Genomic DNA, 22594 nt, shown 5'->3' on the forward strand with positions numbered 1-22594 from the left:
ACAAAAACTAGCTGGGTGAGGCTGGATAGGGGTAGAGGAACCTCTGAGACTCACTGGACAACCCAGCAGTTACTAGAGTGGAAGGGCTGGACAGGGCGTCAGAAGGCAGGGCTCCAGCAGGGCTGCCGGGAACTGCCTTCACCTGTTCTTCTCAGTCATTAAGCAGAGGCTTTCCATCCATCGCTGGTTCCCAGCAGGCTTATCCTCAACCAACCACTTCCGACAGTCATTTACACCTTAGTCTAAATGGCAGCCCAGTGATGCCTTTCCCAAAGACCCTTGCAGTCTCTGTGGCTATTTGGTGCCTCAGGGAGCAGGTGAAAAAACAGGCATCTGCCAAAAGAGAGTTTCCTGGACCTTTGATGTTCAGCTGCTCTGTCCACCCCCGGCCTCTGTACTGTGCAGGTCCTCACATTAAGATGTGCTGAGCTCCCCTGGCCTTATGTCGGGTAGCCCTTGCCCAGCGAGAAGCAGGCAGGGCAGAGGAGGCAGGAAGGGGCAGCACACTCGCCTCTGCTGAGGCCCAGGTCGTGCTGGGCACTCTACCTGCCTCCCTTCCTTGACCTGCACAGTCCCCATGTGAGAGAGGTGGTTTCATCTGTACTTGACACAGGAGGAAACTGGGGCTCAGAGAGAGAAAGATGCCCACCCAGGGTCACACTGCTGGTTATGAATGGAGCTGGGGTTTGAACCTGCAGCTTCTCATTCCTCGTCCAGTGCCCCTTCTGTTACACCAGTGGCTTCCAACTCTGGATCCCCGAAGGGAGTAATAAGGGTCTGACTTAAATTTCAAGGAGAAGTCACTCCCTCCCCATATAAAGGGCACTCGGGCAAATGAAAATGAGTGTTTTAGCTGGAATCAAAGCAACCTGGGGAGGGAGCTCCACTCTCTCACCTGCGCAGAAGCACTCTTGAGCAGTTTCAAATCTCTGCTTCCCAATGGGTAAATGACTGATTATTAGTTAATAAATGCAGCTTTTGGGAAAACCAGTTCTTTCATAACATCAGGCCCACTGAAGTCAAGATGAAAGGTGACTTGGTGTGGAAAGGGATGTGACCAATGCCTGTTACTGAGACTGTGGCCTGACTCCCTTGACCAGAAAAGCAAGACTCAGAGAGGTCAAGGAGCCCTCCTGAAGTCTCACAGCTGGGGAGCCGAGGCCAGTGATCTTTCTGCTTCACCCGGGTGCCTTGTTTTGCGGGACAGTGGAACCGCAGGCCCCAGCCTGAGAGACGGCCCCTCGGGGAGTAGGGGGTGGGGGAGCACCTGGGAGCACAGGTACCTTCTCATAGTACTGCAGCTCGTAATCCAGGATGACGCCATTGGGCTGGTCGGGCTGGGACCACGACAGGGTGATGCTATCCACGGTGCGGCTCACCTGGTGCATGATGGATACGGCAGATGGAGCTGGAAGAGAGGTCAGAAGTCAGGGTTCAGGGGTGGGCATGAGAGGGTGCAGCTTCTGGCCCAGCCTCAGAGGTGCCCAGACAGAGAGCTGTGGGACCACAGAGGGGAAGGCATCTGGCCTAGGCCACACAGCTGGCCTGGGAGCCAGCAGGGTGCAGAGGGACCCGGGCAGGGCCACAGGTGCTGCTCTTATGGGGCACCTTCAGATGAAACACAGACAACTTTGGCCATCCCTGGGGAGACTCGGCCACCTCAAGTCAAGACAGATGCACTGGGCCCTTTCTCTTTTCTGGCCCCGAGTGAGCTGGATGAAATGTCGTTCATTCTCTCTTAGAGCTTACAGTCTACTGGCCCAGGGGACATACAGACCCTAGACAGGATGATGGAGCTCTGGGACAGGGAAGCAGAGAAAGTGAGAGATTCCTTCATTCCTTCCACAAATTTGTTTTGAGTGACTCATATGCAAGGATAAAGCAGTGAATAAAGCTGACCACCAAAAATATATAAAAATAAATCCATAGCTACCATGGAAAAGTTTGGTGGTTCCTTAAAAAGTTAAACATGGAATCACCATATGACTCGCAATTCCACTCCTAGTCATATGCTCCTAAGAACTGAAAACAGGTACTCAGGCAAGTATTTGTACACAAAGGTTTACAGCCGTACTATTCCCAGCAGCCAACGGGTGAAAATAACCCAAATGCCTATCAGCAGATGAACAGATAAACAACCTGTATTGTGCACACACAACAATATTATTTAGGCATTAAAAAGAGATAAGTACTGACCTGTGCTACAATGAGGGTAAACCTCAAATATATGCCGAGTGAAAGGCAGATGCAGATTGTATACGGTCACATATTGCGTAGTTCCATTTATATGAAATATTCAGAACAGGTGAGTCGATAGTCAGGAGATTGGTGGTTGCCAGGGGCTGAGGGAGGGGGCACAGGGAGTGCTGGGTATGGGGTTTTCTTCTGGGAAGATGTAGATGTTTCGGCACTGGATAGGAGTGGCAATTGCCCAACACTGTGAGTGTACAAAGTGCCACTGAACTGTACGGGCTGAAATGGTTAATTGTATGTTAAGGGAATTTCACCCATCGCTCCCCCCAGCTGCGAGTGTCCCCATGGAGGGTGGTTAGATGATGGAGGTAAGGGGTCAGGGGAGGCTGTGTATAGTGCTAGAAAGATCCTTAGAAATAATTTAGTCCTATTACTTCATTTTGCAGATGTGGAAACTGAGGTCCAGAGAGGGTTGTCAGCTGCCCAAAGTCACAGTGAGTTCAAGCTGGCATCCCATCCCTTGATTCCTTATGTCACAGCGATTCCTTATGCCACATTTCCTGACTCTGTTTTTGCCTTCTTCTCAAATGGAACAAACCTGCACAAAGCACCTACTACGCATTGGCCATGGCCCTGGGCCCTTCACGTGTGTGTCCTGAGCTGTTGGTGAGGGGCCAGTATTAGCCCCACTGACAGGTGAAGACACCGAAGCTCAGAAGAGTATAGAGTTTCCTGGGATCACACAGCCCATCAGTGGGAGAGCCAGGGCTTGAACCTAGGTCTGCCGTCTCCAGAGCAGGGTTTGTCCGTGAGTCCTGACCCAGTCCCTCCCTGTGGTGTGACTGGGGCGGAGTCCCCTCACCTCTCTGGGCCTGAGGTTTTCATGGTCCCAGGAGGGGCTGAGGAATCACCAGGGTGAGTGGAGCACCTCCTGCAGTCTCTCCTGGCTCTTGGGCAGGTTCACAAGTGGATGCCCTGTCTTGACCATCACAGGAATGCCGGAAGGAAGCTGAGGCTGACCCTTCTCCTATCCAGATTCTGTTTTGCAGGGGATCTGATCATACTGACATGAGTGTGGACCAGGGACCGGTAGCTGCTCCTGGAGGATTAGATCTTGGAGATGCTTCACCTGTTTCCTGCTCTCTGTCCCTTTGTCCCCAAGGTGGAGGGAGAAGTCTGTTGGTCAGAAAACCCAGGCTCTGCTCTCTATCCTGCTGCTAACTGGCTGGGTGGCCTTGCGCAAATGCCCCCCTCTCTAGACTTGGTTCCTCTTCTGTACCACAGGCCCAGCTGAAAGATCCCTGAGGTCTTGCAGCTCAGATGCTCCCTGCCTGTCCTTCCAGATAGCCCTTGGCCTGGAATTGGATTAGCCTAGCGGCCAGTGTGGGCCTGAGCAGGTCTGGAATTCCCTCCAGAACGCCGAGAAGCTGCGGAGAATGGGCCCAAGGCATCCTAGATGGGGTGGCAGTACCCAAAAGCAAGACTTGGACCCTGGTCCAAGTGTCCCTGAAGTGCCTCTGTTCTTTCTGCCCCCCACGGGAGGGTCGCCTGGCCCTCAGGCGGCTCCTTGCCCTGCCAGGGGCAGTGAGCCTCTTGGGAAGACCAGGGACCCAGCTCCCGGCAGTTTCCTCCTTGGTCAGACAAGGAGACTCTGTCTTCCTTGTTCCCTCCCAGGGCATCAAGAAGACGCAATCCAAAGGAGGGGCCCCAGTAACCACTGCTTACTGAGCACCTACTAATGCTGGGCTATGCCCTCAACATACATGAGCCCACTGAGTCCTCACGACAGCCTGTGAAGCCGACTTCCTTCAGCCCACTTTGCAGATGGGGAGACTGAGAATCACAGTAAAGTGACTTACCTGCAGCTATACCAACAGTAAGCCGCAGGACAAAGCAACATACCCTCAGGGTCCACGAAGTCACTGGAAGGGCTTTCAGGGCTGTGTGCATGTGTATGATATAACGATAAAGCCACAAACCTAACCCTTATTGAGCCTTTTGCAGCCTGGCTACACCTCTTATCACAGGTGTAACACACTTCTCACAGCTGCCCCATGAGCTGGGGGCTATTAACACCCCTAGTTTATAGATGGGGAAACAGGCTTGGAGCTGTTCAGTGACGTGCTCAAGGGTCATGCAGCACGGTGGTGGAGGGCTAGGACTTGAACTTGGTGTCTCAGGCCCCTCACCGGCGGCAGTCCTGGTTACTGGGAGGTCAGCCTGGTTGTCGGTACCTGCTCACCAGAAACTAACGAGGAAATTGCTAGAATCCCATGGAGGGGTGGTTAGAGCTTTCTGTGTCGCCGTTTCCTAGCTGCAATTTGCAGAAGATAAAACAGGCTCAGAGAGGCAAGGTGACTTCCCCAAGGTCACACAGCTAGTGAGGAGCTGGGCCTGGAGTTGAGTTATCCTGCCCCTGCTCTGCTCCCTGCTGGCCCTCAGAGCCATTCCTATTGCCTGTCCCCTCACTCTCTGACCCCGTCTCCCGCTTCAGCCCCATCTCTCCCCTCTGCAGCCACCTTTGTGTGGAGAAGTGTTCTGTTCTCCTGGATGGCTGGCAGCCCTGGCTCCTCTATGAGGCTGGGGCTGTCTGTCCCTCTCTCTAGCCTTTGCTTCCCACTAAAAACAAAATCCCTTCTGGAGTTTCACAGACCTGGGCCAATCTGGGGGATCCTGGCTGGGAGCTTACCCTTACTGCTGGCCCTGGAAGCACCCCCAGACCTCCCCCAAGCTTTTCAGTCCCTCTCAGATAACCCATTGGGCAGTGAGCACTCAGTGTGTGCGCGTGTGCGCGCGCGCGCACATACACGCATGTGCTCTGAGAAATCAGTGAGGATGCTTTAAACTCAGCCACCGAAGACTTGGGGAGAGATACCTCCTGCCCCCGCCTCCAAGGGTCTGAAGATAATTCTGGTGTGAGGGGCTGGATGAGGTCATCTCCAGCGCTCCCTGGAATGATGGGATCCTTCACCAAGGTGGGAGGGGTTTGTATGTGGCGTGGGCCATGCTGCCACTGCATGTCTGTGGAGCATTGGACACACACTGAGCCCTTAGGGATGGGTGAGGAGTATTCTCATTAAGCCAACACTACATGCAGTTACCTAGCGCTTCCTGCTTAGACTGGAGAACGTTCAGCTGAGGAAATCCCAGTCCAGCCCTCAGAAGGGCAGTCTAGGTTAGAGCTGGGAGCCCAGAGGTGGAATCAGGTAAACCTGCATGCAGCATCCCCCTCCTCCACTCCTTAATATTGTGACCTTGAGCAAGTTCTCTTAACCTCTTTGAACCTCAGTTTGCACACCTGTCCAATGGGGAACCTTACCTGGCAAGGATGCGGGGAGGATGAAAGGAGAAATGCGTGTAATGGTTTGAGTGTGATGCCCGGCGCCTTAGGAGGGAGATAGTATTAGGACTATTCCAAGAAAGTAGAATGCTACCTGGGGCTGGGGGTTGGGGGAAATGGGGGGATGTTGGTCAAAGGGTGCCGACTCCCAGCTCTAAGGTGAATAAGTTCTGGGGACCTATGTACAGCAGGGTGACTATAATTCACAATACTGTGTTATATACTTGATAGTTAAGAGAGTAGATCTTAAATGTTATCAACACACTCACACAAAGGTAATTATGTGAGATATTAACTAACCTTACTGTGGCAATCATTTTGCAATATACATGTGTATCAAAACATCACACTGTACACATTAAACTTGCATATACTCTATGTCAATAATACCTCAAGCTGGAAAAAATTTCAATTCAGAGTTACTATGATGCTGGCACGATGCTGGGTGCTGGGGCTCAAGAGAGGAATCTCGCAGGGTCTCTGCCTTCCATAAGGGCACAGTCTAATGGGAGAAGGCATGTTTGTTTCAACCCAGTGAGTGCCTACTCCAGGCTGGGCACCGTGCCAAGTGCTGGAGAAGCCATGAGACTTGGACTTGGTGTGGGGCTCCTGGATCCAAGCCCCTTTTCTGGGACTCAGACAAGATAATCCAGTCCCGGGCAGGGGTGAAGCTGCTCCCTCCACATCTCTCCCTGCAATTTCACCTCCCCAAAATGGAAGAAAGAGGTAGAATGTGTCTCTATAGATTACTGCACTTTTTCAGCTTGAGGGGAAGTAAGGCGATAACCAGGAGACTCTGTTAAAACTCGCATTGCTGGGCACCTCCCCTGCCCCCAGAGATTCTGATTCAGCTGGCCTGGGATGGGGCCTGAGAATCTACGGTTCTAACAAGCTCCCAGGTGATGCTGATGCTGCCGGCTTGTGGACCACATTCTGAGGAGTGGTGGATTCAACCAGAGAAGGGAAGTAACTTGTCCAAGGTCACACAGCAGGTACAAGTGGGCCAAGGACAACAGCCTCAATCAGCAGAGGTCCAGTTTGCAATCTTTTTCACCTACCACACTGCTTCTCACAGCCTGGCTTCTGCCAGAGACCGTCCCTCTCATCTGCCCAGGCTAAACTATTCCCCTGGGGCCCATGGGCTTAGAGAGTCTTGACGCATTAGTACAGATAGTTTCAGGAGAGGCACAGGGATGAGAATGAGGCAGGTGTGGACCAGACCTCCAAGCCTGGGAGTTGCTTTGTCCGGAAAGCACTGGGGAGTCACAGAAGGACTGCAGTAGGGGTGGCAACTGCTCCTCAACTAAAACACAAGCTTATCATCTGCACACCCCCTGGATGCCTCATGATGCTTAAGAAAAAGAAAGTAGGAGGGCCCCCACAGCTAACACTTAACACTTCTACACCAGGCACCTTTCCAAATGCTTTACATCAAGTAACTCATTTAATATTCATAGCAACCATATGAGGCTGGTATCATTATCATACCCATTTTATAGATGAGGAAACGGAGGCACTGAGGTATGAGGTAACTTGCCCAAAGTCACATAGTTAGCAGGCAGTGGAGCAGGGATTTGAACCCAGGCCCACCCAGTTCCAACATATCCTTTCCTTCCTTTGGCGGCGGCTGACACAGACTGACCACAGAGGTCTGGAAACCAGTGGGCCTCAGAGGGCCTCTGAGGACAGCCTGGTCTGGCTCCCATCTCATGCTATAAAGCTAACTCCACCCGGCTCTGGCTGACTCACCTCACCCACCACCTACCCAGCAGCCCCGGCTCTGGGCGCTCAGCTGTTGGCGGAGGCAGGTCCCCCACGGCCATGGGGGTCTGGGCTTGGTGGGCTTAGCTGGCAAGCTTGGGTTACAGGCAGCTAACCCCGGCTCTGATCCCATAAGCCCCCTAACCCTGGGTGTGGCAAGGAGGAGGCATTTGCTGGGAAGATGATCAAGGCAGGCCAGGGAGGGCCAAGCAGGGCTGGCCTTTCTCCTGGAATTTGGGGGGATTAACGGCGGAGAAAAAGGAACAGCTGGATATTCTCCCGTCCCTCCTGCTGCCTGCCGCCCACCCTGAGGTGTCAGGTTTCCCTGTAAGTTGGTCTTCAGGGAATTCTGGAATTTTCAATTACCAGCCGGGCACACCGGCAGGGGGATGGGGTCAGCGGTGCCCCGTGACCCCTGCAAGGAGATGGAGCCCCAGGGAGCCAGCACAAAAGAGGCTTGTGGCCGGGAGGGGAAGGGGGAGGCCGAGCAGGCCCTGCCTGGCCGTCTGGAGCAGGTGGCCGGGGGCCCTGCTGCCCCCAGCGAGCCCTGGGGGAGCTTCCAGTCTCTTCGTCAGCTGAGACTTGGGGAAGTAGCCTTCCCTCTGTGTGCTGGCTCCTCCTCAGCATGAAGGGCTCACCGAGGTGGTCTCTAAGGGACTCCTGGGGCTAGGATCCTTCGACAGGCAGGAAGTCAGGAGGACTGTGAGCCTGGCGACTGCCACAGCATGTGGGTTTGGGTCTCACTCAGCTTCGCCTCCCCAGCCCTGAGCTCTCAGGGAGACCCACACTTGGCCTTTACCCTTTCACCAGTCAGAAGACCCCGTGAGCTTAGAGGGAGTGGGGAGGAGTCACTGGCACCCCACCCCAGGCCCCAGACACTCAGACCCTGCTGCCTCCCTGACATCTGCACTCCCACTGGCTTCCCACTGCACCAGGAGCAAGACGCAGGGGCTCCACGTGGCCTGCAAGACCTGCAAGGCCCACCGGCCACCCTCCTCCACTCGCCCTCTGGCTCCCATGCGCCACCCACACTGGCTGCCTCTCCATTCCCAACCACACTGAGGTCATTCCTTTCTTGGGGTCTTCGCCCCACAGTGTTTCTGCCTGGAAACCAGTTCCCTCAAATCTCCCGTGGCCAGCACCTCCTCTTCATTCAGGTCTCAGCTAAACCATCACCTTCTCAGAGAGGCCCTCCCTGACCCCTACCCCTGCTCCAGTCACTCACCACCCCACACTTTCTTTCTTTTCTTTATAGTGCTAACACGGTCTTATCTGCAAGCAGGGACCTTGTGTCTCTTATTCAGTCTATTCCTAGTGCCTGGAACAGTGTGTGGTTCAGAGTAGGTGCTTGGTTGATACTTAGTGGATGAAGGAAGGAAAGAAGGGAGGGAGGAAGGAAAGATGGACGGATGGAAGGACAGACTCTCATTTTGTAGCCCTTTTAGGAAACCGGCTGAGTCCACTGACGCTGGGCGGGACCCTGGAGCATGGCCCCAGGCAGCAGCCAGGAGAAGGCAGCCTGGCTTGTACGATAGTTACTAACAATTCACTCTTCCTCAGACCCTGTGCCCACCTGTGATCTGACCTGCTGCTGTGACATGGGGCCTCTTGCTGACCGGCCGGCCAGCAGTACCATAATTGCTCACATTCTCCAGGGTCTGTAGTAGGAACACCTTACCCGTGACAGGACTCTTAGAATTTCCAGCTGATAATGGGATAGCTGTTCTGAGTGTTCCATCTCTTAAACCTGTAGCAAGGCTCTTAACCCCTGATGATTCAGCTGCAATTCTGGGTGACCTGATGATAACTTCTCACAAGAGAATTTCCACAAATAAAACTCTTCCAGAAAATGGGCCTTTGTTTCTTTCTGATTGGACCAAAGCTCTTAGAGAGTGGTGTGGGACAGAAAAAAGGAAAAGCTGAGACATGGTGCCAGGGTAGCACTTTTCCTCATAGAACCTAGGTGTTCTGTGGCTAAGAAAGTTTGAGAAGCACAGAGTTCTAGACTCTTGCTCGTGGACAGCACGTTCTTTTATTCAAGGCTCTGAGAAGTCTTGCAGGGAAGAGGCCCAGTTAACCTGGTTTAACCCGGCAGTCTCAGTCTCATTTGGCCTCAGAGCCCTTTTTTTATACAATGGTTATTGTTTTTTGAAACTAGCATTCTGAGGAACACATTTTGGAAGGGGAAAAAAACGAGTCCAGGAAATGCTATTATTTTTGTTTCTTGAACCTGAGGAAAACGGCTTGGGGTGGCAACTGGCTGTTCACCTGCTAATTCACTCTTCCCTTGATGCAGTGTAGATTTAGCTGCACCTACCGGGCACCACGCAATCAGAGTAGGGGCTAACTACCTCCGTTTTACAGATGAGGAAAGAGAGAGTCAGATCAAGTGTCTTGTCCAGAGTGCCTTAGCTCACAAGCAGCAGGGCTGGGATCAGGTCCCCGGCCTGCCTGACTCAAAAGCTCAGGCTGGTTTTTCTCTTGCTGGTTGCCTGGCCCTATCCACAAGTGGGAATTGAGCAGACTGAGGCCAGGCGCTGGGCTTCATGCTGCAGGAACATCCAGTGGCCAACCTCCTAGTAGGCTGCTGGACCACCCTTATCTCATCTGAGGCTGCCCAGCAGGAGCTAGTCCCACCCCAGCATCTGGACTAGAAATGTGGTAACAGCCTGGGCCTCGAATCAGGTGGCCCAGGGAACCTACCTCACACCTCTGTGGGGACAATGGCAGGGGTGTTGGGAAGGTTAAATGAAGACCTGCATGTAAAGTATTTAGCACAGGACTTGGCTCAGAGTAAGGGATCAGGGGACATCAGCCAGGTGTAGCTGTCTGGGCCACCTGGACTCTCAGACAGCACTGTGAGTAGCTGAGTCCCCAGCAAAGGATCATGAACAGTGGTGGTGATAGTGGAAGAGGGGAGAAGAGGCAGCATTCTGGGTTCAAATCCCAGCTGTTTTATGACCAGGTGACTGTGACTTCAGGCGAATTACCCCTCTCTCTGGGCCCAGGTGTCTCCCCTGTTAATGGGTTGTGGCAGACAGTACTTACTGCCTACCAAATATCCATTCTTTGTTTCTCAAATTGACAGAAATCCTGGATCTTAGCTGGGTACATTGTGCCCAAATAAAAGACCACATTTTCCTAAACTCTTTGGCAGCTAGAAGTGGCCATGCGACAATATGCTTGCTGATGAGTAAAGGGTGGGACTTCTAGGAAGTTTCCTCTAAAGGGAGGGGCCCTACTCTTGTCACTGTCCTTCTTCCATCCTGTTGCCTGGGACATGAATGTGATAGCTGGAACTCTTGCAGCTATTTTGACCCATAAGAACAAGAAGTTGTATGCTGTGGAGCCTGGCTCCCTAATGAGTCCGTGGAGTTGCTCTAACTCTTATCTTCCAACATCCTTTACCCATAAGAAAAATAAACCTCCATTTGTCTAAGCCACTGTGTAGACTGGTTGTACTAATTGTCTCTCTGTATCTACAGCCTTTGCCCTGTAACTGGGGTAGTCTCCCTCTGACTCTGGCTCTGGGCTTGGCCATGTGATTTGCACTGGCCAAGGGAATATAAGCAAACATGATATAAGCAGAGGCTTGAAAAAGCCCTCACATGAATCTGCCGGCTGTCTAGGTGCCCTGTGATTGCTAAGAGAAGACGCCCAGGCTGACCTGCTGGAGGCCGAGACACACAGAGCAAAGGGAGTAGAGTTGTTGCCCCAGTTGTCTCTGCCAGGGCCATTCACGACCAGCTGACAGCAGTCAACCCCAAACATGCAACAGAGCCCTGACAAAATCCAAAGAGCTGCTGAGTGACCTGGAGTAGATGGAGCACAAACATACGAATGCTCCCCGCCGAGACCCATCCAGCCAGGAGACTGACGAGCTAGGTAAGTGCTTCTTGCTTTCATGCCACTGCTTTTGTGGTCGGTTGTTTAACAGCATTACTGTGGCAGTGGCTATCTGTTACTTTTCCTCCTGTTATAGGCAGCCAAAGCCAATCTTAGCTGATAGTCTAGGCGGGCAGTGCTTCCCCAGCAGGACACTTGGGAGGATCAAAGAGGACGACACGTGCAGAGGGCTCGGCCCGAGGAGGGAAGTGCCCGCTCCCTCTGTCTTCCTTTCCCCAGGCATGGGCCGCGCTGGGGGCTCTCTTGGCCTGTCTCTTTCTGATCCTCTTCGCCCCCAGGGAGAGAAGTAGGTGAGTACATGCTCATGCCAGTGCTAGAGACTGAGCCACTGTGCCCGCTCCACAGGAGGCCGAAAGGATCAGAGGAGAACACGGCTGGCAGAAAGGGCTTTGGGAAGTTGAAAGTCTTTCCATGAGAAAGCCATGCGGAGTGTTGTCACGGACAGAGGCTGTAACACCTGGTGAGGGTGTTGGAGACCAGCTCTGCCAAGGACCTGCTGTACCATCTTGGGCAGCCACTTAGGAACCTCCCTGAGCCTCAGTTTTCCTCTACAAAAGGAGGTGTTTGCACGGGATGAATGTGGATGCGCTTTCATCTGACTCTGTGATAGGCAGAATAACAGCCCCCAAAGATGTCCACAGCTAAGCCTGGAATCTGGGAATATGTTATTTTACATGGCAAAAGGGACTTTGCAGACGTGATGAAGGTTACGGCCCTTGAGATGGGGGATTATCCTAGATTATCTAGGTAGACCCAATCTAATCACTTGAGTCCTTAAGAGGAGAATCTTTCTGAGATGAGAGTCAGACCTGAGAGCTGGAGGATGAGGAGGACCTGACGCCCTGTTGCTGCTTCTGAGATTCAGGAGACTTTGTGCAAGGATGAGAGAGAGGCCCCTGGGAGCTAGAGGACCTCCCAGCTGACAGTCAGAAAGGAAACAGAGACCTCATTCCTACAAACACATGGAGCTGAATTCTGCTAACACCTGAATGAGTGAGGAAACAGATCGTCCCTTAGAGCCACCAGCAAGGAACACAGCCCTGCTGACACCTTGATTTTAGCCTGATGAGATCCAGACTAGACTTCTGACCCATGGAACTGTAAGATAAGAACTCCATGTCATTCTAAGTTGCTAAGTTTGTGGTATCTTGTTGTAGCAGCAGTAGAAAGTTAACACACCTTCTGATTTCATTTTAAGCCGAGCTGCTGAGTATTGTACCAGGTGCTTTGTCCATATTATTAATAACCTGGCAAGTATCTTGCAAAACTGGGGTGATGCCCATTTCAAAGGTGAGGACACTGAGGTTCAGAGAAGTGAGGTTTCCTGGACAGCCTGATCCCATAACTTGGAAAGGGGCAGGCTGGATGAGGGTGGAGTTTGTCAAGCCCAGTGCTAATGCCTTTTCTCCCACACAACCCCCTGGGACGTGACAACACGGGATCTTCCTAACTGCTCAGCTAGTAAGGGTGGCCTCAAAGGCTGCATTCGCTCAGCCAGGCTGTGGTGCAGACGGGCCCGGGCGCACAGCCTGCCTCACCCCTGCAGAGGACTTGGCTCCAGCCCGTACCGGGCCCTGAGCATGCAGTAATGTAATTATTCAGGCTCTGCTAGTGACTGCCTGGTGACTGCGGGTAAGTCATTTAACTCTTAACACCTTGCTTTCCTTACCTGTTAAGACAAGAGAGTAATAGGACCCACCTCATAGCGCTGGGAAGATTCAGCATCCAGGGCTCGGAATGGGGTCTGGGACACTTGTCAAACGTGAGCTGCTATTATGATTGCAGTGAATATAGAGCGATCCCTGCTTGCTGAGTGCCTACCACCCCAGGCAGCCTGTGAGGCACCTTAAGAACATGAGCTCAAAGCCTCACAGCCGTCCCTCAAGGAGTAGGTGGTGGTACTCACGAGGAAGACACGATCAGTCTCAGGCTAAGTGACCTGTCCGGGGCTACGTGCTGGGCAGCAGCTAGGCTTGATTCAAAGCCAGATTAGTTTGCCTGATTCCAAAGCCCAGACCCTTCCCTCCACCTCTGGGACCAGACAGAGGTGGGGCTCTTCGGGGCTTGCTTGGGGTGACAGCGTGTCCGCTGCAGCCCTGGAGGGCGGCCAGTAGTACTGGAGGTGGCTCTGAGGACGAACCCCATTTTGCTGAAATGCTGCATGCACCTAGGTCTGCATGGCTGCCTCTGACTTGCCGTCTGGATCTCAGCTCACACACTGCCTCCTCAGAGAGACTCTCCTCTGATCCTTTGATGCCCACTCCAAGGCTTGCCCTTCCACTCCTGTCCATCTCTATGTTGTCTAGTTTGTTTGTGTCAGGGACCATGGGCTTGGCACAGCCAGACTGAATCCTGCGCCTGCCGCTTCCCAGCTGAGTGAGCCCAGCACATGCTTGACCTCTCCCAATGCCACTTCCTCATCCTTTAAGCAGGGATACGCAGCCCACCTGGTCTCCTGCCTCCCAGGGCCCTGAGGGGACTTGTGAACATGGGCAGAAAGGCGTTCTGGAATGGCGGAGTGTAGTTCGAAGGCAGCGTGATGGCTTTATGAAGTCAGGAGACAGCTCTGGCCCCAATGAATGCCAAGGGATTGTGAGCAAGGCCCAGTCACTTGCCCAAAAGAAATACTTTTTCCTTTTAAGGCCATGAGCTAGATATTTATATATTGAATTTTAGGGTCTGATTAAAACCAAGCATTGAATGCATTTGTCTGGAAATCAAGTCCCCGGCCTTGTTTTCCAGCCCCATCATACGCCTCCACACGCCACCTCACTCCATGCTTCTCTGGACCCTTCAGCAAATGCTCACCAAGCATTCACCCTGGTGCCCTGTCTAGGTGCCAGGAAAACCACACTTAGGGAAAGCAGACCCATTGTGTACTTCCAAGTGGTGATGGTGGGGGAGACAGACGGGAATGAAATGATCGAAGACATGAGGCTTAACATCTCAGCCACAGGGGCTTGAGGGCCATGGTGCTGGGGGCATATGACCAGGTCAGGAAGGTCAGTGAAGATGAGCTAAAGTCAGACGGAAGGGGGGAAGGGGCAAAGCATCCCAAGCAGCAGGAATAGTATGTGCAAAGATCCTGTGGCGGAGGAGTTTGGTGTCAAGGGGAAGAGAAAGGAGAACTCTCCTTCCAGCCTGCCTCTTGCACTTTCCTCTCCTGGGATACCTTCCTCCCTGTACGATTCCATCTCTGCTTGTTAGAAGCCTCTCCATTCTTCAAAGCTCAAGCTCAAATGCTTCCTCTTCCAGGAAGCCTTCCATGGCATGCCTTTCTCCCCTTTCCCAGGAGGAAATGATTTCTCCTGCCTGTGCTCTCCTTCACCTTGTAGATCCCTCCTTGGGCCCTCATTCAGGCCATCTTGTACATATACTTGGTCCAGGTTTCATCTTCTCAAACAGGGCATAAATCCTCAACGGCAGGAGCCACGTCTTCTCCAGTGCAGACTTGGAGTCACACGGTCCTGGGTTTAAATCTTAGTTGAGGCCACTTAGTAGCAGGATTTTGCATAAATGACTCCACTTCTATGGGCCTCTGTTTCCTCATCCCGCAAAGGGGGATAGTGTGGTGAGGATACGTGCAGCTACACAGCCCCCAGCTGGGCTTTTAGCCTCTGTGAGAGTGGGGCTTGTCCTGGGGACTTGGAACAAAGAGGAAGGGGAAAGGGCAGTTATGATCCAGAAAGTCTCAAGGCTTTGAGGGCTTACCGGGGCTTGGACTCACTTAGACCTGACTTCCCAATTCTGTCTGAAACACTTGAGCCACTGGTTAAAAATGCTGATTCCTAGGGCTTATTCCTAGGGTTCTGATTCAGCAGTCTGGGTTGGGGTCAGTAAACCTATGTTCTGAAAAAGCTCTTACAGAGCTCTGGTGCACAATTTGGTGGAGAAATTGAGGCCCAGAGGGAGGAAGTGAGTTTCTCAAGTGTGATAGATTAGATGGGTAATCTCAGCTCTGCCTCTCTTGTAATAAGATCAGGTACCTACACCCTTTCAAGTAACCCTACAGGGCGTGTTCCCTGTGGGTGACTGTGCCACAAGCAATGGCATCGGTTATGTGGCCTGGCTTAGCTTAGCTGCTTGTGTTCCCACCATTCACCATGAGAGAAATAAGCCTGGGAAGAGGGCCCTGCTAGTCCACAGAGAACGAGGAGACATATGGAACAGACCAAATCCAGCCCACATTCTGGAGTCCTGCTGAGCTCAGAGGACCTGGTACAGATTAGCTAAACTCTAGCTGACCCACATACTAGTGAGTGAGAAAATTAATGTTACTACTGTAAAATACCAGGTTTGGGGGGGGTGGTTTTGTTATATAGCATTATTACAACAATAACTGACCAATACACTAAGATCACATAGCAAATGTATTGCAAAGATGGGATTCAAACTCAGGTCCCCTGCTCCTAACCCAGTGCTTGTTTCTCACGGCTTCTGCCTTTCAATCCTGAGGGCTCTTCCTGCACCCTCCTCTCTGGGAGCCCTTGCTTCCACTCTGCCCCATGTCTAGTCTCTGGGAACTTCCAGCTCCAGACAGGAAGGGTCCATCCCAGCAGCCCTTGCTGCTAATCAGCTGAGCCTTGTTGAGTAAGTAGTTCTACCCTCAGAGCTCCCAAATGGATGCAGGGGAGGCCTCCACAGCCAGGGAAAGAACTCCAGGGGCTCTGGGGAATTTCTAGCTCCTCCCAGTTGAAAAGGGCTCCCTCCCCTCCACTCCCATTGGGAGCCTGGGCTTCCCTATCTCCGAGCTTTGTCAAGCTGGAGAGACTCTCAGCCGAGTCTTTATAATCTGTTAGATGTCTTTGCCAGAAACTGCTGGCTTTTGAGGGTTCTCTCAGATTGCCTGCCTTGAGTCAGCTTTTTCTGGACCCCAATCTGAGTGGAGGTCAAACGTCCACAGGCCTGTAAGTACTGCTGCACACGCTCATAAATGCACCACCTCGGCCAACCAACACCGTGAACACTCACAAACAAAACTACACCCCTTCTCAGGCACAAACACACGACTGACAGAGCCACCTTCAGACATGCAAACTCAAGCTCAGACACAGCCCCCTTCACACCCCTCAGATTCAGACACACCCATGCTCACGAATGCATGTACACATAAGAAACCACACAGCCACAGTCACGTGCAGTCGCAAATACATGGTCACCCAGACACATCCAAGGACACATCACACATTCTCACAAATAAACACACACACACACACACGCATCAGACCCACAGTCCGCGGTTCCTTGGATGCACCCCAGACTGTGCCCTAGGGGTCTGTTAGACCCAGGCAATTGCTGCCTCTCACCCTGCCTGGTTTTGTGACTCAGCTTCTCTGAGCATCCTCTGTGAAATGGGGACACAAAAGCCTCCCACTCAAGGAGGCCGGTGGGGTGGCAGTGAGGTCCTTCATGAAAGCACCTCTCAGCCAGGCAGGGCTGGCTTCCCCCTCTCCTTCCATGTCCTTGTACATGCCCTTCCTCCTTCTTGGAATTCCCTTTTTTTTCTGTTGCTCCCTTCAAAATTCTGTTGGTCTTTCAAACTGCAGGTCAAATCCTGCCCTCTCCAGGAAGCCTTCCTGGACCTCCATCTCTGGATGCCCTGAGAGCTTACTGTGTGGGGCCCACTTGGTATCAGAAAGCTACACTGGGCAGCCCACTCACTTTCTCTCCTGGAGCTCGACCTTCCTTGGCTCTACTTAGATGGGGCCCAGACTGTGCTCACAGCAGGGACTTGGCAAAGGTTGTTGAATGAATAAATGAGGGGCACACTTACAGTGCCAACCACAGAGTCTTCCGCAGGAACCACAGGAACTTTAAGGTCTGTGAAAGTCTCAGGTGGCCCTTGGGTGGGGATGAAGCTGGGAAGTGTCTCCTGGGCCTGGCTCTGTGGAGGTCCCAGGTGACCCTGGAGACAGGGAGAGGTGGGGCCATCAACCTGAAGGCAGTGGACTGAAGAGGGGATGGGGGGAGGCGGTGAGACTACATCATTTGGCAACTTTTTTTTGTGTTGTAAAGGAAAGCAGGGCAGAAGATGCGAGTGGCCACATGGGGTCACAGAAAGAAGTGTTAAAGTTGGGCCTGGGGAGAAGAGTTTTGCTGGATTTGGACTGGAGTGGGCTGAAGGTTCAAAGAAAGCACCTGTAGAAACTGCTAGAAGTCCACTGAAGTCTGCCTCCCCACCTTCCGTTGTGATGGAGGTTTAAGTTAGGCTGGGAAAGGCTACATTTCTCAACGTCCTTTGTGGCTCCAGGGGAATGTGCCCAGAAGTGATGGGCACTGCTTTCGTCCACCTTGCTTAAAACACGATTGCTGCCTTGGATCTTTTGTCTCTCCCCATCCGCAGGCTAGAGCACAGACGGGACTGCGACTCTCAGCTTCGACCACACAGATGAGCATGGAGGCTGGTGAGACAAGACTGAAGGAACCCAGGTCCCTGAACCTCCAAGTGGATCAGAGCTACCCTGCTGACTTGGACTGCTCACCCTCAAACTCTTACATGAGAGAGAAATAAACGCATTTCTATGTTCTTTAAGCCACCAAATGCTGGGCCCTTTTGTTATAGCAGCTTCCCTTTCACCTTCAATAAAGCATGTTCAACAAACACCAGCAATTATTATAAATGCCACTACAGTGGAGAGGTAGCACTCACTCTCCCAGGTGGCTGATCACATGAACAGCCTTGGAAAAGAGGAAACCACTCCACAGACGTGAGGGAGTGTTTAACGAGGGCTGGCAGGTTACCCATCTGGTACAGCACGGTGCAGGGCTGCCCTGGGAGCTGGCATTTGAAACGCTTACCTGCCTGGTTGGTGGTGATGTTCACGGAGGCGAACTGTGGTGAGAAGGGGCTCTGGTCAGTGACGCCGTTCACGGCCTGGATCTCGAAGGTGTACTGGGTGTGGGCCAGCAGGTCACTGATGTAAATGCGCGGCTCGGTCAGGCCCAGCTGGCGGGGCGCGTACTGCACGTTGTCCCCACAGCGGGTGCAGGCCCCCCGGCCTGAGCCGCAGCTCTTACAGATGATGTTGTAGACGAGATCCTCCCGGCCTCCTGAGTCACGGGGCGGGGTCCACTCCAGCATGAGTGAGGTCTCGTTGACACTGGAGATCACGGCCTGGGGTGCGGAGGGGATGGCTGGGGAGGGGGAGAGGTGTCGGTCAGTGGGGGCTGTGGGAGCACGTTCCCCAAGAGACTGCTCTGTACCACTGCCATGGCTCCAGCCTAGGCCTCCCATAATGCTTCCTCCAAATCCTTTCTCCTCTCCACCCACCAGACATGTTTCTAGAATATAGCTCATCCTCCTGCACACATCCACTTAAACCTTTCTCCCCGGACTCCACCAGCCTCCATGTCTGTTACTAGGGACAGTCTTTTTGTGTTGTAGATTATATACACCCAATGTCCATTTCCCCTTTTACCCTTATGACAGAACCCAATTTAATACAGGGTAGTAATATGTCCAGCTAAAGGCTATATTTCCCAGCCTTCTGTGACTAAGTGCTGGCTAATGATTCACAAAAGTTGCTGGTTAGAACTTTTTCTTAAAAAGAGACAGCTGTAACATAGCCCTTCATCCCTTTCCTTCTTTCTGCTGCCGAGAATGTGTGTGATGACTGGAGCTTTGGCAGCAATGTTGGACTGTGAAATGACCTGATGGGTAGACACCACATGCTATGGATGGTACAGCAGAAGAAAGAGCCGGGTCTTAGGGAGCTTCATGGATTTGCCCCACTTCCCCAGGGCTGCCTATCTTTGGGCTTCTATCGTATGAGAGGATAAATCCCTATGGTTTAAGCCACTGGGGTCAGCTCTCTGCTGCTTGCAGCTGACTGCCATTCCTGTCTGACACCGGGGTTGTAACACTGCCCTTGTAGTCACCCTGCTTGTAGAGAACCTTGGCCTATGATTCACGGAGCCACTGCCAGGGCAGAACACTGGGGCGCCTCTTCTACCAAAGACACCACTCATGTGGGTTCTTCTTCTGCCAGGCCTCCCGTTCTCTGTCCTTTTGTGAATCAAGACCTTGACTTCATCTTCCATGTGACTGAGCAGAAGGGGGTAAGGAGCCAGATGCCAGCTCCGTGGTATCTGCATGTTGGCAGCACAGCTACCCCAGGATAGTCCTTTCCAAGCACTTTTCCATTTCCCCTCCCACCAGGTAACTGACTGCTCCTCACTTAGGAAAGGCTGACTATAGCCAGACAGCCACCCTGCTCTCACTCTGAGCTTTTCTGCAGGTGGGCTTGGGACTCGGTCAGGCACTGCCCTCCTGGGGCCCTGGACGTACTTGTGCAGGGCATGTCCAGGGGGTCCAGGTCTGCTCTGTAATAGCCATTGCGGCAGACACAGTTGGTGGCCCCTTCTGAAGTGGTCCGGCTGTTGATGGGACAGTGGGTACAGGCTTCGTCCCCTTGGTTGGCCTTGAAGGTTCCAGATGGACAACCTGGGAGAGAAGATAAGGAGAGTCACTGGGGAAACCAGATGAGGACTCAGAGAGGCATGGGAGGATCATGCAGCATAAGGAGGGACCGCGCAGTGTCATGATGGGAAACCCCATCGCCTGAAGTTCTTGGGAGTCTCCAGCTGCCAACGTGGCAGTCCTAGCTGTGTCTGGAAGGTTCCAGGCTGACTGCTTTCTTGTCTCTGAAGCTGTCTGTGGGTTCAGCTGGGGCCCCTAGCAATCATTCCTCACCTATGCCAGTGCCACAGCTTCTAGGGCCAATCCTGACTTAGTCTGAAGAGGTCTAGGGCAGTGCCCACGGCCTGGTCTTGTTTACTAATGGCTGGCTGGGCCTTGACTCTTGTCACTAGATTCCTGGGTTCCAGATGATGGAGATGATTACATTAGAGGAGAAAAGTCCTAGCACAGCACAGGTAGGTAGAGAGGTGATGGGGTAGAACAGGAAAGAATGCTGGCTTTGGAAGCAGACAGACCTGGTCTGAGTCCCAGTTTGACCTTTTCCTAGCTGTGCGGCCCAAACAGGTGGCTTAGCCATTCTGAGGCTTGGTTTCTTTATTAGTAAAATCATCATTCTAAGACCGATTTCTGCAGGCCATTGTGAGCATTTGGCATAAGCATGTAAGGCACATGGCATGAGACCTTGCACAGTACAGGTGCCCAAATGACTAGCAGTTGTTGTTATAGCAGGTGGTTGATCAATTTATTAGAATAAAGAGGACTTGCAGTACCAGGGACAGCCTGAGGAGGGCAGTGTTTGCACTTGGTGGGCATTCGGCAAGCTGGGCTCCCCTGGGGGATTTGGCTTTCTTCCCTGCTCTGGGGAGGATGCTCAGGCTTTGGATTCAGGCCCTGAAGTTCAAGGCTTAGGTTCTTCAAGAGGTGACCACTCCTGTGTGGGCCTGTGTGCAAATCCACCCGCCTCTTCCTCCTGGCCCTGGGCTGGGAATCAGGAGGCCTAGGGTCTAGGCTCTGCCCTGTTCTTGGCCTGTTTCTTCTTTCGCTTCCTGGGGTTCATAATCTTAGCTCTGCTGAGCTTTGCAATGGGCAAGTTCCTCCTTGGGATGAAATGTGGCTGAACTGTCCACAGGACAGGGGCTCTCACCTGGATCACATTCCATGTCCATGTGCTGTGTGACCTTTGGCAAGCAACTCTGCCTCTCTGAGCATCAGTTTCCTCATATCTAAATGGCTCACATAAATTTCCCTCAATCATTTTTCCAGCCCTAGTATTCAAGCTTATCTTCCAAATCCAAGTCTGAGCAAATCGCCCTCCCCCTAACCCCTTAACCAGCTCCAGCCTCAGAGATGCTGCCCCTCCTTGGTCGTACATGATGAGTCCAGAGTGCTTTACTCCCCTGATGGTTATTCATCAAAGGGATCTCTTGGCCATGCTCTCAGCAACCCCAGGATCGGAGCCATGTTTGACGCACAGCTCCTTCCCCTGTGCCCAGCACAGAACCTGGCACTTGGCAGGCATTCCATAAATACTTCCTGAAGCTGCCTGCTTAAGTGGAAAGAGAATGGGCTTTGGAGATCATGTAAGCAGAAAGGCACTGAGAAATGGTGGTTAGTGTGCAGGCTGCCTGGCAAATCCCAGCTCCACCTATGCCAGCCATTTGGCCTTGAGCAAGTTACGTAAACTGTTTCCTCATCTGTAAAATGGGAACAATAGTATCTACCTCCTAGAGTCATTGCGAGGATTACATTGGTTAATTCAGGCAAAACTACCCAGAACAATTCCTGACATTATTAAACTGTATCTGGTTCAAATACCAATCTGCTGGGTGACCTCAGACAGGTAGTTCAACCTCTCTGAGCTATAGTTTTCTCATTGGTAAGAAAGCATCTACCCAATAAAGTGTCCATGAGGACTGCATGTGATGAACAGTGCCTGGTGCAGGGTCAGGGAGGGGTTGCAGTTACAATCTCAGTAAATAAGCCAAGGACCATTCCCCCCGGGGTGCTAGAAAACAGCACCCCCAGACCCCTGGGAACCTACTTTGCCTGCCTTTCGGAGGGAGCTTCCAGAAGGTGGTAACCTTCCTAATCCTGCAACCCTGGCTGATGACACCCTGACCAGGTCCTGCGGGGATCTTGGAGAAGAGCCAGCTTCAGCCCAGTCCTTAAGGAGTTGCCAGAAGAGGGGAAGACAGGACTTTGATGCATCCAACCAACCAGGCTATGTGACTCCAACAAGGAGGATGGCAGTATCTCTGGGGAGTTATTAGGGCATCTGTCCTACAGATGGGGAAACCAGGGCTCCAGAGCATAAATATGAAGCGGACAATGTTTAGTTGACTGAGTACTTATTAAGTACTGGCGCTGTCCTAGTAACTCGTCCACACCTTGCCTAGCCCTATGACGGAGGTGATTTATCACCTACATTTTCTGATGGGGGGAAAGAAAGCACAGAGGTGAACTAACTTTCTGAGGATGTGGGCTTACATTGGCAGAGCTGGGATTCCACCCCAAGTGGTCTCGCCCCAGAGGCCACTTCCCTAACCACCACACTATTCTGCCTTCAAGAGACTTATGTTGTGGCAAAAATAGTCCATGAGTGCTGGGCCAGGACTGGCAGCTCCTGCCCTGGGTGTCTGTCCAGGGCTTTCTGCATTTTGCTGCACTGGCTCTAGAATCCTGGAGTCCTCCTGCCCCCTCTCCCTCTCACCTTCCTCATGGCACCAGCCTTTCCCTGCTGACCGGATGCAGGGGCAGCCTCACCATCCTGGCACTGTCCATCAAGACATTCAGGCTGCAGCCTTGGCTCCAGTTGAGCAGTTGACCTCTCTGAGCCACAGTTTCGTCTGCTGTAGAATGGGGATTATTCAGGGCTCCTATAAGGGTCTAGGACCATCCTGATAGATGCCAAAAGGTTTCGGCCCCAAGACCATGATCCTGTTGGCTCCCTCTCAGGCAAGAGCATGCCCAGCTTA

General features: G+C 52.5%; 1 protein-coding gene across 4 annotated transcripts in view; it reads right to left on the reverse strand.

Annotated features, from left to right (window-relative positions):
• Positions 1-22594, reverse strand: part of EPHB2 (EPH receptor B2) — a 176034-nt gene that overhangs the window by 20482 nt on the left and 132958 nt on the right. For all 4 annotated transcript variants that reach the window (XM_072975151.1, XM_072975150.1, XM_072975149.1 and 1 more), the window contains 3 exons: positions 19488-19643; positions 17999-18334; positions 1284-1408 (listed from right to left, as the gene is read on the reverse strand). In XM_072975151.1, coding sequence (XP_072831252.1) covers positions 1284-1408; positions 17999-18334; positions 19488-19643 — 617 coding nt within the window. The remainder of the gene's footprint in view (positions 1-1283; positions 1409-17998; positions 18335-19487; positions 19644-22594) is intronic.

The sequence above is a fragment of the Vicugna pacos genome, chromosome 13, assembly GCF_048564905.1.
Source record: "Vicugna pacos chromosome 13, VicPac4, whole genome shotgun sequence".
Classification (NCBI taxonomy): domain Eukaryota; kingdom Metazoa; phylum Chordata; class Mammalia; order Artiodactyla; family Camelidae; genus Vicugna; species Vicugna pacos.